We start from the raw sequence: 13,781 nt of genomic DNA, 5'->3' as shown, positions 1-13,781 counted from the left end.
CTAGAGGGACTAGAGTCCCACTTAAAACATCAAAATTTACACGATAGTAATTAAATTATCCCGTTAAAGTTAAAACTTTCTACATGGCACTTTTTTTTTTTTTTTTTTTTTAAGATTTATTTATTTATTATGTATAAAGTGTTCTACCTGCATGCCAGAAGAGGGCACCAGATCTCTTTATACAGATGGTTGTGAGCCACCATGTGGTTGCTGGGAATTGAACTCATGACCTCTGGAAGAACAGCCAGTGCTCTTAACAGCTGAACCATCTCTCCAGACCCCTACATGATACTCTTAAAAAGTTACATTTAGCCGGGCAGTGGTGGCGCACCCCTTTAATCCCAGCACTCAAGAGGCAGAAGCAGGCAGATCTCTGTGAGTTCGAGGCCAGCCTGGTCTCCAAAGAGAGTTCCAGGAAAGGCACAAAGCTACACAGAGAAACCCTGTCTCCAAAAGCAAAAAACCAACCAACAACAAAAAAAAAGTTACATTTAGCTGGGCAGTGGTGTCTCAGGCTTTTAATCCCAGAACTTAAGTAGAGGCAGGCCTCTGAGTTCAAGGCCAACCTGGTCTACAGAGTGAGTTTCAGGACAGGCTACACAGAGAAATCCTGTTTTGAAAAATCAAAAACAAACAAAAAAAGAAAGTGATATTAAACCCAACTCTATAGGTCCCTGGCACTAAGACAAGTTTACACCTTATTACAGATACTAATACAGAAAATTATTTTCCCCAACTGAATTAATTTTGTTGTTGTTGTTTCTGAGGCAGGATCTCATATAACCCAGGCTGGTCTCAAAACTCTCAAGGATGAGCTTGAATCTTCAATCCTCCTGCCTACCACATTAGATAGTACCAATCAATTAAGGGGCCATGGAGGATATATACGCTAGTAACAAACTTGAGCCAGGCAGTGGTGGCGCACGCCTTTAATTCCAGCACTTGGGAGGCAGAGCCAGGCAGATCTCTGTGAGTTCAAGGCCAACCTGATCTACAGAGTGAGTTCCAGGACAGGCTCCAAAGCTACAGAGAAGCCTTGTCTCAAGAAACAAACAAACAAACAAAAAAACCACACCTCGGAAAAATTTCATGGCCACAGAGGCAATCACTATGAGAAAGATCTTGTGTGTGAACAGTACAAAGAGGCTGAAATGGGGCCAAACTGTTTTACTCAGAGGAAAAAAAAAAATGGTTTACTCATTCTTCTCTACTATTTAATATGTAACTTTCAATACAGCAAACAGAAACTCTTCTACATCTACTCTAGAAAGTTTGTATCTATATTCTGAATTTTATATCTATAGAAAGTATTGACGTTGTTATTTTTGTGATGTGAGGGATGGAACCTAAGACTATATGCATGCTAGGAAAGCATTCTATCACTGAGCTACATGTCCAGACCACAGACAGGAGCTCTGACCAGAACAGACTTAGGGGAACTCTAATTTTTCCCGGAGGAGAAACTGTTGGGATGATTCAAAACCAGTGCTCACTTCGGCAGCACATACACTAGCACTGGAACCATACAGAGAAGATGTGCAGGGCCCAGGCACAAAGATGACACCCAGATTCGTGAAGCGGTCCATATTTAAAAAAAAAATAAACAAAATACAAGATTCTCCAATAAAGACTGCACAAAGAGGTTATGGTAGCCAGGCTGAGGAAAAGACAAGAGACTTGATAAGCTGAATGAATATTCAAGTGTTTAAAAAGTCTGGACTAGAAAATCAGACTGGGGCTTGACTTTCCGCTGCCTTTCAGAGGCTGGTATTACTGCTCACACAACTGTTTCCTGGTTTAATGAAAAAGAAACAGTAACTGTGTATTCAAATAAGAACGACAACTATATGCAGTACATCAAAGCTTCCAAAACCTATTCACAGGGCTGTGCCTCAGCTTAAGGCCTAAACTATTCCTTTAAACATTCAACAACTTCTTCTTTAGGATAAACAGCCAAGGAAACAAGCAGGTAAATCTTGGTCCCTAAAGTTGTTTCTGACCAGCTTAGCCCCAACTGTTTCTTTTTCTGAAATGCCCTCATCCCTATCATTCATCTCAGCACTTATGAAGGTACAATTTTTATATACATTGTTTCAGCTGTGTTTTGCTTTGCTACAAAACTAACACTTAAGAAACTGTCTTTTCTGATTTCTTTGTTATTACCACAGCAAGGCTCATTCTTTGATTCTGCTCAAAGTTCAGTCCCTAATCACTAACTACATCTGTTTTACAGCCTAATTTAGAGCCTGGTAGAGTTCTGATTCACAAACCATTTTAAAGTTTGGTGTGGTGGCACATACTTGTAATCTCAGAACCAAGAAGATGCAGGAAGAACACCATACCTGATCTACATAACAAGTTCCAGGCCAGTCAGCACCAGAATAGTGAGACCCTACCCCTAAATAAATAACTAAAAACCAAACAAACAAAAAACTCAACTCTCACATATGATAAGCACTAAAGCATCCATCTACTTCCCAAACTATTTCTTTTTTAAATTTATTTTTAGTGCACTGGTACATGGAGACTGTAAGAAGGTATGGGATTCCCTGGAATTGGACTTGTGGTTTGGGAACTGCCACATGGGTACTGGGAACCGAACTTGGGTCCTCTGAGAGTAAGAAGCAACTGTAACCGCCAAGCCATCTCTCCAGCCCTGCACATGCGTTATGATCCAGGGTTCCTAAGCAACATCAAGAGCGCACGATTTACTACAGCTATGTGCCACCCTCCACCCTCCCCCAACCAACATCAACTTCCTGAAAGCAAAGCAGGCCTGAAGCAGCACCTTGCCGACTTAGGGAACTGGGAAAGGGGTTCTAAAAGTGACTTGCCAGCACCCTGTGGAACCTGCTGCTTCCTTCCCCATGCCCTCATCAGTCAGAAATGATGGTACAAACATTCTACCAACATTAAGTAGCTTGTCTTTTCGTTGCTAAAATGAGTCTAGACAATAGCAGTGGGCTCAGTGTAAGCACTAGAATTGACTGAATTAGAATTTTCCGCATTCGGCACCAACAGCAACAAGTCAGTAGGCCTGAGATACATGAAAACAAGTTGCCATAGGAACTTACACATCATGATAAATGGCAGGGTGGGAGTGAGGAAGTAGGTCAATATTCTTGCTTAACCGGTTCTATTCTGTCTTCCTATCTGACTGAAACAGCATTCTAATCCTGCCCGACCCCACCAGGAGCAAGAGAGGAACGTCAGGTGAGTTTTCCAGAAAAACAGTGACTGGGGGAGTCTAAGAAGAAGGAAGGGGAATCAAGAGGAAGGTCAACCCAAACTCTCCCCAAGAGTAACCTGGACCTACCCACAGGGAAAGCAGTCGTTCACCAAGGATGCCAGTGCTAAGAAACTGTTGCTGGGTTACTACAAATCAGAAGCTGTCAGTCTCCTCCCCCCCCCCCCCCCACACACACACCAGCAGTTCAACTGCAGCTAATGGAACACCGGGGAATGCATTGTTAGCAGCTTAGGGGGGACTGCAGTGGTGGGGAGGGAGAAATACTCAGTAGCAGGGGAGGAATCTCAGACCCCTAGCAAGAGGCAAACTTTGACAGATGGAAACTATGCAGGGCTACAAGATACCCTAAAAAGGAGAGAGGGAGGCTCATAGATTCCTTTTCTAAGTAAGCTGATTTTGAAAAAAATAAATAAAAAGCTGATTTTGTACAAAGACACTGCCCTTTAACACTAGTATCTGTGATGACTCCCTCATCCAAGAGGGCAAATAAGAACACCTCTGGGTTATTGTGAGGAATGCCAAAGTCCATTATCAGCTTTTCCCAGCAGTGTCAAAAAAAGTGGGCAGCAGGTGCTGCTCCAATTTCCCACAGCTGTTTGTCTGCACAGGGATAGCTAAGGGCATTGCCAATGATTTTAACCATCTCCTGTGTAAGTCCTAGCAGTCTAGAAAACAATAAGATAATATTCGAGGAGGATGAAGCTATGGAAAGCAGAGGCATCTTTTTAACTAGTAATCAAATTAAACACTGACCTCTGGTACCCTACTGCACAGCCCAGAAGCCAGTCTAGACGTCCATGAAAAGGACACTCTACAGAGGCAATTTCAACCCTGCAGCACATCTAGTTGTGGAGAAAGAATTGGCTCAGCTTCAAATCTGACCCTCGTGTTTTCAAAAACAAGGCAGCATCTGCAAACCATTCCTTGGTGCTCCCACATACATCTATCTACCTCTCTGTCTATAGCAACAGAGAAAGACTCAAAGACAGCAACATCTAGGATAGCTCTAGAGACCAAAAATGGCCAAGTCCTTATAGGAGGAAGCCCCAGAACAAGCCTGCTGTATGGTGTAGTGGGTATTGCCTCCGCCAATGACCTTAGACTACCCTGGCCCAATAGAGGCAGTGCTTCTTGTCTGCCTATGTGACCTCTCAAAAGGGAAGAGAAAGGGGGATCGCATGCTCTCTTGGGTGGTGAAGACCTGGTCAGGTGGTAGGAAGCAGCACGTAATTGGTCTCCAGCTTTCCAAGGACTCTGCAACTGAAATTACCATATCCTTTATTAATGAGTATATTTCCCCATTTCTTATCTTAATAAACCCCAGATTTCCCTTAAACAGACTCTCATGGATTTCGCTAACAATATGGACTGCGATAGAGACCTGTAACAGTCAGTTCTATCCTCCACACACACCATGTAAAGAAAGAACTGAGTAACTGAGCACAGGTTAGAATGTGTGGCTCCAGACAAGGAGCAGACCACTCTTGCAGGAAGATGTAAGAACAGACACGTGCTATTCTATCACTGCCTCCTGGGAGGCCCAGAAAACCACTCAGTCTGCTTGTTTTTTATTAGTGTGCGTGTGCGTGTATCCACACATATGCACACTCGTGTAGGTACCCCCGGGGGCCAGAGGAGTGTATTGGCGCCCTTGGAGCTGGAGTTCCAGGTGTTATCAGCTGGCAGATGTGGAGGGTTAGGATCTGAACTCCAGCACTCTGATAGAGCAGAAAGCACTCTTAACCACTGAGCCATGTCTCCAACTCTTTTTGAGGCAGTTTCTTTGCTGTTACTTCAGGCTGGCCTCAAACTCAGAATTCTTCTGCCTCCACTTTTCAAGTTCTGGGACTGGCACATGCTACCCCCACCCACTTTCTAGTGGTAACCATAAGAGACAAGACGAGCTTTGTCCTGAGATCAGCAGAGATGCTACACTGGAAAAGGAGACAGCCAGAGCTGGGAGTATAGCCTGGGAGACAGCATTGGCCTGCGATGCTTCAGGCACTGGGTTCAAGCTTCAGCAATGAGAGATAACAGGAAAAAGAAAAATGACTTCAACTACAACGACAGCTTTCTAGAAGCTTAGGAAAGCATTAGTGGCCAGGTAGAGAAACAGACTGAAGAATGTCCACCAGAAGTTACACTGGCCAGGTGTTCCTACAGGCTATGCTGACTACACTTCTAACTTCTAAATGACGCTAGGATTAGTTCTTGTTTACAACAATGTTCATTTTGCCATAAACATTTGGAGAAATGGAAATTCTCCAAATAGAAAACGTGACAGTACAGATTGAGTTCATTTATGATCTGTGGAAGCTTATCACGTGATGGGCATTTGGAGAAGCCAAATCAAGTCTTTACTTACCGGTACAGTGACATCGTCATAAAAACTCCAAGCTAAGGCCCATCGCATTGTCCTGCCTTGACAGAACTCCGTGAAAGTGACTTTAGGAACCTGAAACCAGTAAACACAGCATCTCATATCAAAGTTTTGTTGATTTGAGAGAGGATCTCAGGTAGCTAAGGGTGACCATGAACTCCTGATCCTCCTGTCTCAACCTACAGAGTACTAGCAATCAAGTGCATGTCACCATGCCCACCTTCAAACTAAAGTCTTTCTAGTAATGTTTCTGGCTGCTAACTCCTATGGTTGTTTTTTGTAAGTTAACAAACATTATTATTTTTTTAAAAGGTATCTACAGCTGTCTGATTATCTCTATACAGAATTTTTACCTCTCATAAAATATTAGCATTTATAGATGACTCAAAGGTCAAACAGCAAACACCTAAAACAGTTCTCTGGAGTCACTGTAAAATGGTTTAGGTACTTTTTCTTCATTTCTTTGACAGAGGACTTGGCTACCTAGGCCAAACTGGCCTTCAACTTGGAATGCTCTTTCTACCCGCCAGGGGCTAGAATTACAGATGTGGACCACCTTAACAGTGTGGGGCTGAATACAGGGCCTCAAGCATACCAGACAAGCACTCCAGTGCTACTAAGCCTGTGTTTACTATTGTTTTGAGACAGGGTCTCACTCTGTAGCCCTGGCTTGCCTGGAACTTGCTATGGATACCAGGGTGGCCTCAAACTGAAAGCACCTGCTCCTGCTTCATGAGTGCAGGGACTAAAAACATGCACCACATCCAGCCTTTGTTCACTTCTTTAAACACAAGAGCCAATCAAAGTCTGGCCATAAGCAAATGTATAATCCCTTTCATTTAACAGATTTCAAAAGAGGAAAAAGTAGGCAGGCAGTGGTACTGCATGCCTTTATTCCTGGCACTCAGGAGGCAGAGGCAGGCAGATCTCTGTGAGATCCAGGCCAGCCTGTTTACAGAGATAGTTCCAGGATAGCCAGGGCTACACAAAGAAACCCTGTCTTAAAAAACAAACAAACAAACAAACAGGGTTGGGGATTTAGCTCAGTGGTAACAAGTGGCCCTGGGTTTGATCCTCAGCTCCAAACAAACAACAACAACAAAAAAGTAACTATTCTGTAGTTTTTAGTATCTTTTAACAAGAAATACTGGGCTAGAGAGATGGCTCAGCAATTAGGAGCAAGTCTTGCTCTTGCAAAAGCCCCATCTTGAGCCGGGTGGTGGTGGCACATGCCTTTAATTCCAGCACTCTGTGAGTTCGAATACAGCCTGGACTATAGAGTAAGTTCCAGGAAAGGTGCAAAGCTACACAGAGAAACCTTATCTCGAAGAAAAAAAAAAAGTCCCAGCTTGGTTCCAACCCACGGGGTAGATTACAACCATCCGTAACTCCAGAAGAGGATCTGGCCTCTTCTGACTTTTGTGGACACACATATACCTGCAGACAAAACATTCATATACATAACATAAATACATGTTCAAAACACATTTAGCTAAGTGGTATAAAGAAGGCTGCCTTACTCAAACTACATCCTAGAGCACACCCCTGAATGGCAATGACAAAGCTTACCCCCTGGATTCTGAGCTCTTCCTTCAGTGGAGCCAGGCTGCACTTCTTTCCCAGCATACAGCTATACCACCTTGGGGAAATATCAGACAAATGAAGAGCGGTTGTAAGCATCCTTCAGGAGAATAGCAGCAAAAAATATTGAGTTAAGTTACAAGTAACAATAACAAAAATTGTACAAATTAGGCAAATACTGAATCACATAATGGGAAAAGAAGCCCAAGGCAACCTAAAAACAAGCTTGGCTGGCAAATGGCACAGAAGTGACGGCTTGAGTTCAATAACCAGAGCCCGTGGTGGAAAGAGAGCAGCTGCTCTGACTCCACACACTCACCATGGCACCACACATGTGCACACACACAAATAATTTAAAACACCTGCCAGGCAGTGGGGAGCACACCTTTAATCCCAGCCCTCGGGACACTGAGGTAGGAAGATCTCTGTGAGTTCAAGGACAGCCTGGTCTACAGAATGAGTTCCAGACCAGCCAAGGATGCATAGTGAGACCTAGTCATTTAAAAAACAAAAAACAAACGTTGGGGATTTAGCTCAGTGGTAGAGCACTTGCCTAGCAAGTGCAAGGCCCTGGGTTCAATCCTCAGCTCAAACAAACAAACAAAAAAAACAAGTAAGTAAATGAATAAACTCATTGGTTTTCCAATGCTTAAAATGTACGTATCTGGACAGACTTAAAAGAAGACGAGCTCCATCTATCATACGTAGAACAAGGCCACACAGTTTTGGGCAGACATTAGTCAACAATAAAAAGGTAGGCCTGCGGAGATGGTTTTAGAGCACTTGCTGGTCTGGCAGAGGACCCAGGTTCAGTTTCTGAGCACCCAAATGGTAGCTCATAGCTACCAAGGGTTCTGACTCCCTCTTCTGGCCTCCACAGGCCCTGCACAAACACTGTGTACATACATAGAAACAAGAAAAAACGTAAAATAAAATAAATCTTTAAAAAATAACCAAAAGGCACACAAATACCCTCACACTACATTAAGAAAACACAGAATCCTGCCTGAACTTGTGTTGTGAACTACTCTATGCCAGCCAGGCAGTGGTAGAGCACACCTTTAATCCCAGCACTTGGGAGGCAGAGCCAGGAAGATCTCTGTAAATTCAACTCCAGCCTGGTCTACAGAGTGAGTTCCAGGACAGCCAGGACTATATAGAGAAATTCTCTGAAGGAGTGGAGAGAAAATGAGGTGAACTGGTTTAAGGGTAAAAGTGATGTATATCATTTCTTCTGACTATTCTAAAGAGCCTGGAAAATACAAACGGATACAGGATTGTGTTTCAGTAGGATTAGCTAGCGTTGGAACTGCCTTCTACTGCTAAATGAGGAAACTGTCTAAAAGAAGGGAAGAGGAGCGAAGGGACTGCAGGCAGCAAGTCCTTCACCTGCCAGAGGCCCGCATGAAGCATCTTCCCAGCTCCAGTGCAGGGAAAGGATCCTCAAACAGCACAATAATCCTGCTGAGCTGATAGGACTGAGGTGAGAGCTGAGAAGATGAAGCGGGTAGGATCTGTAAAGCAAATGGGGGGGGGGGGGGGCTCAAGAAGAAAGGAAATAAGATTTAAAAAAAAAAAAATCAATAAAAAAGACAAATTATCAGGCTTGAAATTATCATCACAAAACCTACAGACATGATAAGGGGCCCAGAAAGGAGGGAAAGCAAGGGAGATTGGGTAGGAAGAGAGAGAGAGACTGAGATTCTCTCTCTACATTCAGGCTAGTCTCCAGCTTTCTGTGTAGCCTATGCTGAACTTGAACTTCTGATTTCCCTGCCTCCAGCCCCCCACCTCACTCCCAGTGTTAGGATTATAAGCATGTACCACCATGCTGGGTCTATTCAGTGCTGTGGGCTAGAAATTGAACCCAGAGATTCATGCATGCTAGGCAAGCACTCTACCAATGTACCCACATCTCTAGCCTCAAGAGAAAAAATATTTATAAACAAATTTTTTTTTTTCTGGTTTTTCAAAAGAGTTTCTCCAGGTAGTTTTGGTGCCTGTCCTGGATCTCGCTCTGTAGACCAGGTTGGCCTTGAATGCACAGATTTGCCTGGTTCTGCTTCCTGAGTGTTCGGATTACCGCCTGGCATAAACAGCTCTTACTATATAATCTCACAACCAGTTCAAACAAATTCCTTGAAAGACACAAACTACCATACTTACTCCAGAAGTACAAACTCAAATGGTTCTTGTCATCAATTAAAAAAAACGAATTCAGCCAGGAAGTGGTGGTGGTGGTGGTGGTGGTGGTGCACACCTTTAATCCCAGCACTAGGGAGGCAGATACAGGTGGATGGATATCTATATTTGAGGCCAGCCCCTAGAAAGTGAGTTCTAGAACAGCCAAGGCTACACAGAGAAAACCTGCCTTGAAAAACAAGAAAGAAAGGAAGGGAGGGAGGGAGGGAGGGAGGGAGGACAGACTTGTTAAGTACATTTAAAGAAGATGTACAGGCTGGGTATGGTGATGCAAACCTATAACCCCAGCACTCAGAAAGGGGAGCACCAGAGTCAAGACAGTCTCAAATCCACAGTTGGACTATATGAGACTGTCTCAAAAAAGGTGGGATGGGGAGTTCTTGCCAAGCATGCACAAAGCCCTGGGCAAAAGCGTGCATACCTTTGGGAGGTAGAGATAGAAGGATCAGAAATTAAAACTAATCCTCTACTCAACTGATTTCAAAGGCTGGCCTGATGCATGAAAACTGTCTCAAAGGCAACTACAGGCACCCTACCTTGTTTCTAGCTTCCTATGTTCACGTCCTAACCACTAACGCTGGCTGCAATCTCAAGAGACACCCCGTGACAACTAATCAAAGTGCAAGTAGAACAAAAGGAACAAAGGAAGATCGAGTTACCCAAGAGGCTTTGAACCCATTATAGAATTTTAATCTTGAAAGTGGTACTCTACTCATTACAGCATTGAAAAATTCCTCTGAGATGCTCAGTTTCAAGAAAAAATGATTTTGAAATAATTTCTGGCCTGAAAGAGCTGCAAGACTAACACAAATGACTCTCCTGTGCCCTTCGCCCAGATTCACCAGTTAGCAAGCCCCCATGTGTTTGTTCTGTACGTTTTCTAAACCATGTGGGAGACAAACATACAACATTCCTCAATCCTAATATTTCAGCATGCATACTTTACAAAAAGAATATTCCTTCTAGCTGGGCAGGGCTGGCACATGTCTTTAATCCCAGCCTTCGGGAGGCAGAGGCAGGAGGATCTCTGTGAGTTCAGGCCAGTCTGGTCTACAGAGTGAGTTCAGGGCAGCCAAGGCTGTTACACAGAGAAATTCTGCCTGGAAAAACTAAAAGGAACCTTCTTTTTGGTAACAACATTGAACAATTATGAAAATTGGAGAAAATGTAACATGCACATGACATTATGATCTGGACTGGAATATAATCCATATTCACTTTCACAACTATCCGAATTTTCCCTGCACACACACTCCAGTGTAGGGTTGTGCATTTTAGTCATCTGCCATGCCTCTTAGTCTCCTCAATCTGGAATTGTTCCTTGATCATCTTTCACTTTCATGTCAGGATATGAGTTAGATCTGAGTACCTATTTTTGTTGTGAAGGACACAGGTTCTCAGATCAGGAGCTCATTGGGTGGGAACAGTCCAGGCTTCTCTACTTTACACTTCCCACAGTCCTCTTGGAAAGTCAGTCCTATCTGGAGAGACGCTCTGAAACTATGCAAATATTCTGTTCTTTGCTCTTTTTTAATGCTTGCGATTAAACCCAGCATACAAACATGTACCACACACACTGTTGATTTTTCCCACAGATAACTATTACTATGATAACTGACAAATGATGATCTGTCTAACATCCCTGTTTATGGACTTAGTCATTAGAATTTTACTTTGTAAGGAACAATTTTTACTTGAATTGCCCCCAATTGGGTTTAAAGTAGGTCCTATGTCCTAATAAATATCATCTGGGGCAATATTCTTGCAAAACGAGATATCATAGCCTTATGTTTATTTGGACCGAGCTCTGTCATTATAAAGCAATTGTCATTATAAAGACTGACCCATGGAAAATGAAACAATAGGAAATTTGAGGAACTTTGTCTCATTTCAGTAGGGGAAGGTTAGTAGAAAATTCTTTAAGCCAATTTTTAAATTAAGTTGTAATGCAGAAAAGCAAGTTATAAGCAGAAGCCTGGGGTGAAAACACCTTACTACCTATAAATAGACTGCTAGAACAAAGGCCTCCAGTCACCAGAGCAGCCGAATGTTCTGCTTCATCTCAAAAATTCATCATTTAAACTGACATAAATTCTAAATTGTCATGGCTAAAAATAAACTTTTACATTTTCCCCTTGCAATCTTATATAGCACAGGGTGGCTACATGGTCCAAATGTGGTCTATTTAGAAATGAAACTGCAGTACAGATCACTGAGATAGTGGAAGTCTGAAATTAAACTTTCAAGTCAGAAAGTTTCACTTATAAGTGAAACCAAGTTGTACAATTTTACCCTTTAAGGTCCTCTCAACTGCTAACCAAAATCAAGTGGCAATGAACAAAGCTGTTACTGAGCATGGCTTGGGCCTTCTGAGTTTCTGTGTGACTTCAGTAGCAAGAAGAAAAAAATAATATTTAAATGTTTAAAAAGATTTCTTTTCAGAGATGTTCTAAAACAGGAAGTGGTGTTGGTGTCATGGGCCTATGAGGATGCTGGACTAAAGTCTATCAAATTGTGCAAACAGGAAAATTGTACACTATGTGAATTATCTGTCAATAAAGATCTCATAAATACACACACACACACACACACACACACACACCTGTCCCTTTAATGAAGGTGGAGTCTTGAAATCTAATCACTTCCAAGACTGAACCTCACAATACTGTTACATAGCAGATCATTATGCTCTAGATATAAAGGTTTGATGTTGTGGGATAAACTTTTTGTACACTGTGGGGAAAAAAAATTTCTTTTTGCTGGGAGGTGGTAGCGCACGCCTTTAATCCCAGCACTCAGGAGGGCAGAGGCAGGTGGATCTCTGTTAAGTTCGAGGCCAGCCTGGGCTACTGAGCAAGCTCCAGGACAGGCTCCAAAACTACACAGAGAAACCTTGTCTCGAAATCACACCCCCCAAAAGATTTCTTTTACATGTATAGGTGTTTTGGTTACATGTATGTATCATGTGCATGCCTGATGCCTTTTGGGGTCAGAAGAGGCCATTGGGGCCCCTGAAATTGGAGTTCTAGACAGTTAGGAGGCACCAGGTGGGTGCTGGGAACTGATCCTAAGTCCTCTACAAGAGGAACAAGTGCTTTAACCACTAAACCAGTTCTCCAACCCCAGAAAAAATAGTTTAGATAGATAAAATGGCAAATGGTAAGGGATACTTGGAAATTTTTGTTTTTCTTTTCTTTCTTTTGTTTAGAGACAGGGTCTCATGTAGCCAAGGCTGGCCTTGAACTCCTGGATCCTCTCACCTCTACTTCCCAAATGGTAGGATTACAAGGCATGTATTCCACACCTAGCTATTTGTTTCTAATCTCTAATCTTCCTAATGCCTTAGAATCCACACCTTGCACAGCACTCTGAAGGTGGAGTAATTTGTGGTGAAAACATGACAACGACCTCTCAAACCTACCAGAGACCTATGTGGACAAACACTTTCTATAGCAACAGAGAGGCATGACGGCTCTTCCCAGCCAATTTAGACTTCTTATTCAACTTTGGGGCTGCAACAGAGCCACGTATAAGCAGACCTGGCTTTCTATTCCTTAGAATGTTCATTTAAAACTTAAAACAAAACAAAACAAAACCAAAAACCCTCAAGGAAAATTTCATTAGTTTAAAAGAAAAAACCCAGGGCAAGAAGGCAGTAAACCTCAGCAGTATCCCTGAGACAGAGAAGAATTCAGAAGAGCCAGACTTTGTGAAGCTACATGCCTGTGGCTAGGTAAGCCCTGGCTAGAACTTTGTAGTTCAAATGAAGACTCTATGGACATAAATTTAAAATTTTAAAGTCTCCTAACAAGTAACAGCCCCACTCCACTAAACTGTAGCCTAAGAGAACCAGCTATATTTTCTCCCACTTTGTGGGTTGGCCCAGGCCCACTAAAAAGTCAACACACAGCCAGGCATGGTGGTAATTGTCTCTACTCCCAACACTCGGGAGGCAGAGGCAGTCAGATCTCTATAAACTTGAGGCCAGCCTGGTCTAGACAATAAATTCCAGGTCAGAGCTACATAAATGAGACTCCATCTCAAAAGGGGGGGGGGGGCCTGGAGAGATGACTCAGGGGTTAGGAACACTGGCTGTTCTTCCAGAGGACCTGGGTTCAGTTCTCAGCACCCACATGGCAGCTCACCACTATCTGTAACTCCAGTTCCAAGAGATCTGACACCTTCACACCAGTGTACTTAAAATAAAGTTAAGTAAATTATTAAAAAAAAAAAAAAAGAAAAGAAAAGAAAGAAAGAAAGGAAGGAAGGGAGAAGGAAGGAAGGAAAAAGAAACAACAGCCAGCAGATGACAAAATGGTCACAGACTACAAATGTTTGTGTGTGTGTGTGTATGTATGTGTGTGTGTA

The 13,781-nt window shown here is 42.9% G+C and overlaps 1 protein-coding gene and 1 non-coding gene across 3 annotated transcripts in view; one reads left to right on the top strand and one right to left on the bottom strand.

Annotated features, from left to right (window-relative positions):
* The window catches only part of Mettl16 (methyltransferase like 16), a 47,163-nt gene that overhangs the window by 3,234 nt on the left and 30,148 nt on the right, over positions 1-13,781 (bottom strand). For both annotated transcript variants that reach the window (XM_036197902.1, XM_036197903.1), the window contains exons 7-8: positions 7,200-7,269; positions 5,616-5,705 (exon numbers count right to left, since the gene is read on the bottom strand). In XM_036197902.1, the coding sequence (XP_036053795.1) occupies positions 5,616-5,705; positions 7,200-7,269 (160 nt within the window). The remainder of the gene's footprint in view (positions 1-5,615; positions 5,706-7,199; positions 7,270-13,781) is intronic.
* LOC118590464 lies at positions 1,486-1,592 on the top strand. The gene has a single exon (XR_004945766.1). It is a non-coding gene; the product is annotated as a U6 spliceosomal RNA (small nuclear RNA).

The sequence above is a fragment of the Onychomys torridus genome, chromosome 8 (assembly GCF_903995425.1).
Source record: "Onychomys torridus chromosome 8, mOncTor1.1, whole genome shotgun sequence".
In the NCBI taxonomy this organism is placed as follows: Eukaryota; Metazoa; Chordata; class Mammalia; order Rodentia; family Cricetidae; genus Onychomys; species Onychomys torridus.
Note: the sequence above shows the minus strand (reverse complement) of the source record. Positions and strands in the feature narration are given on the sequence as shown.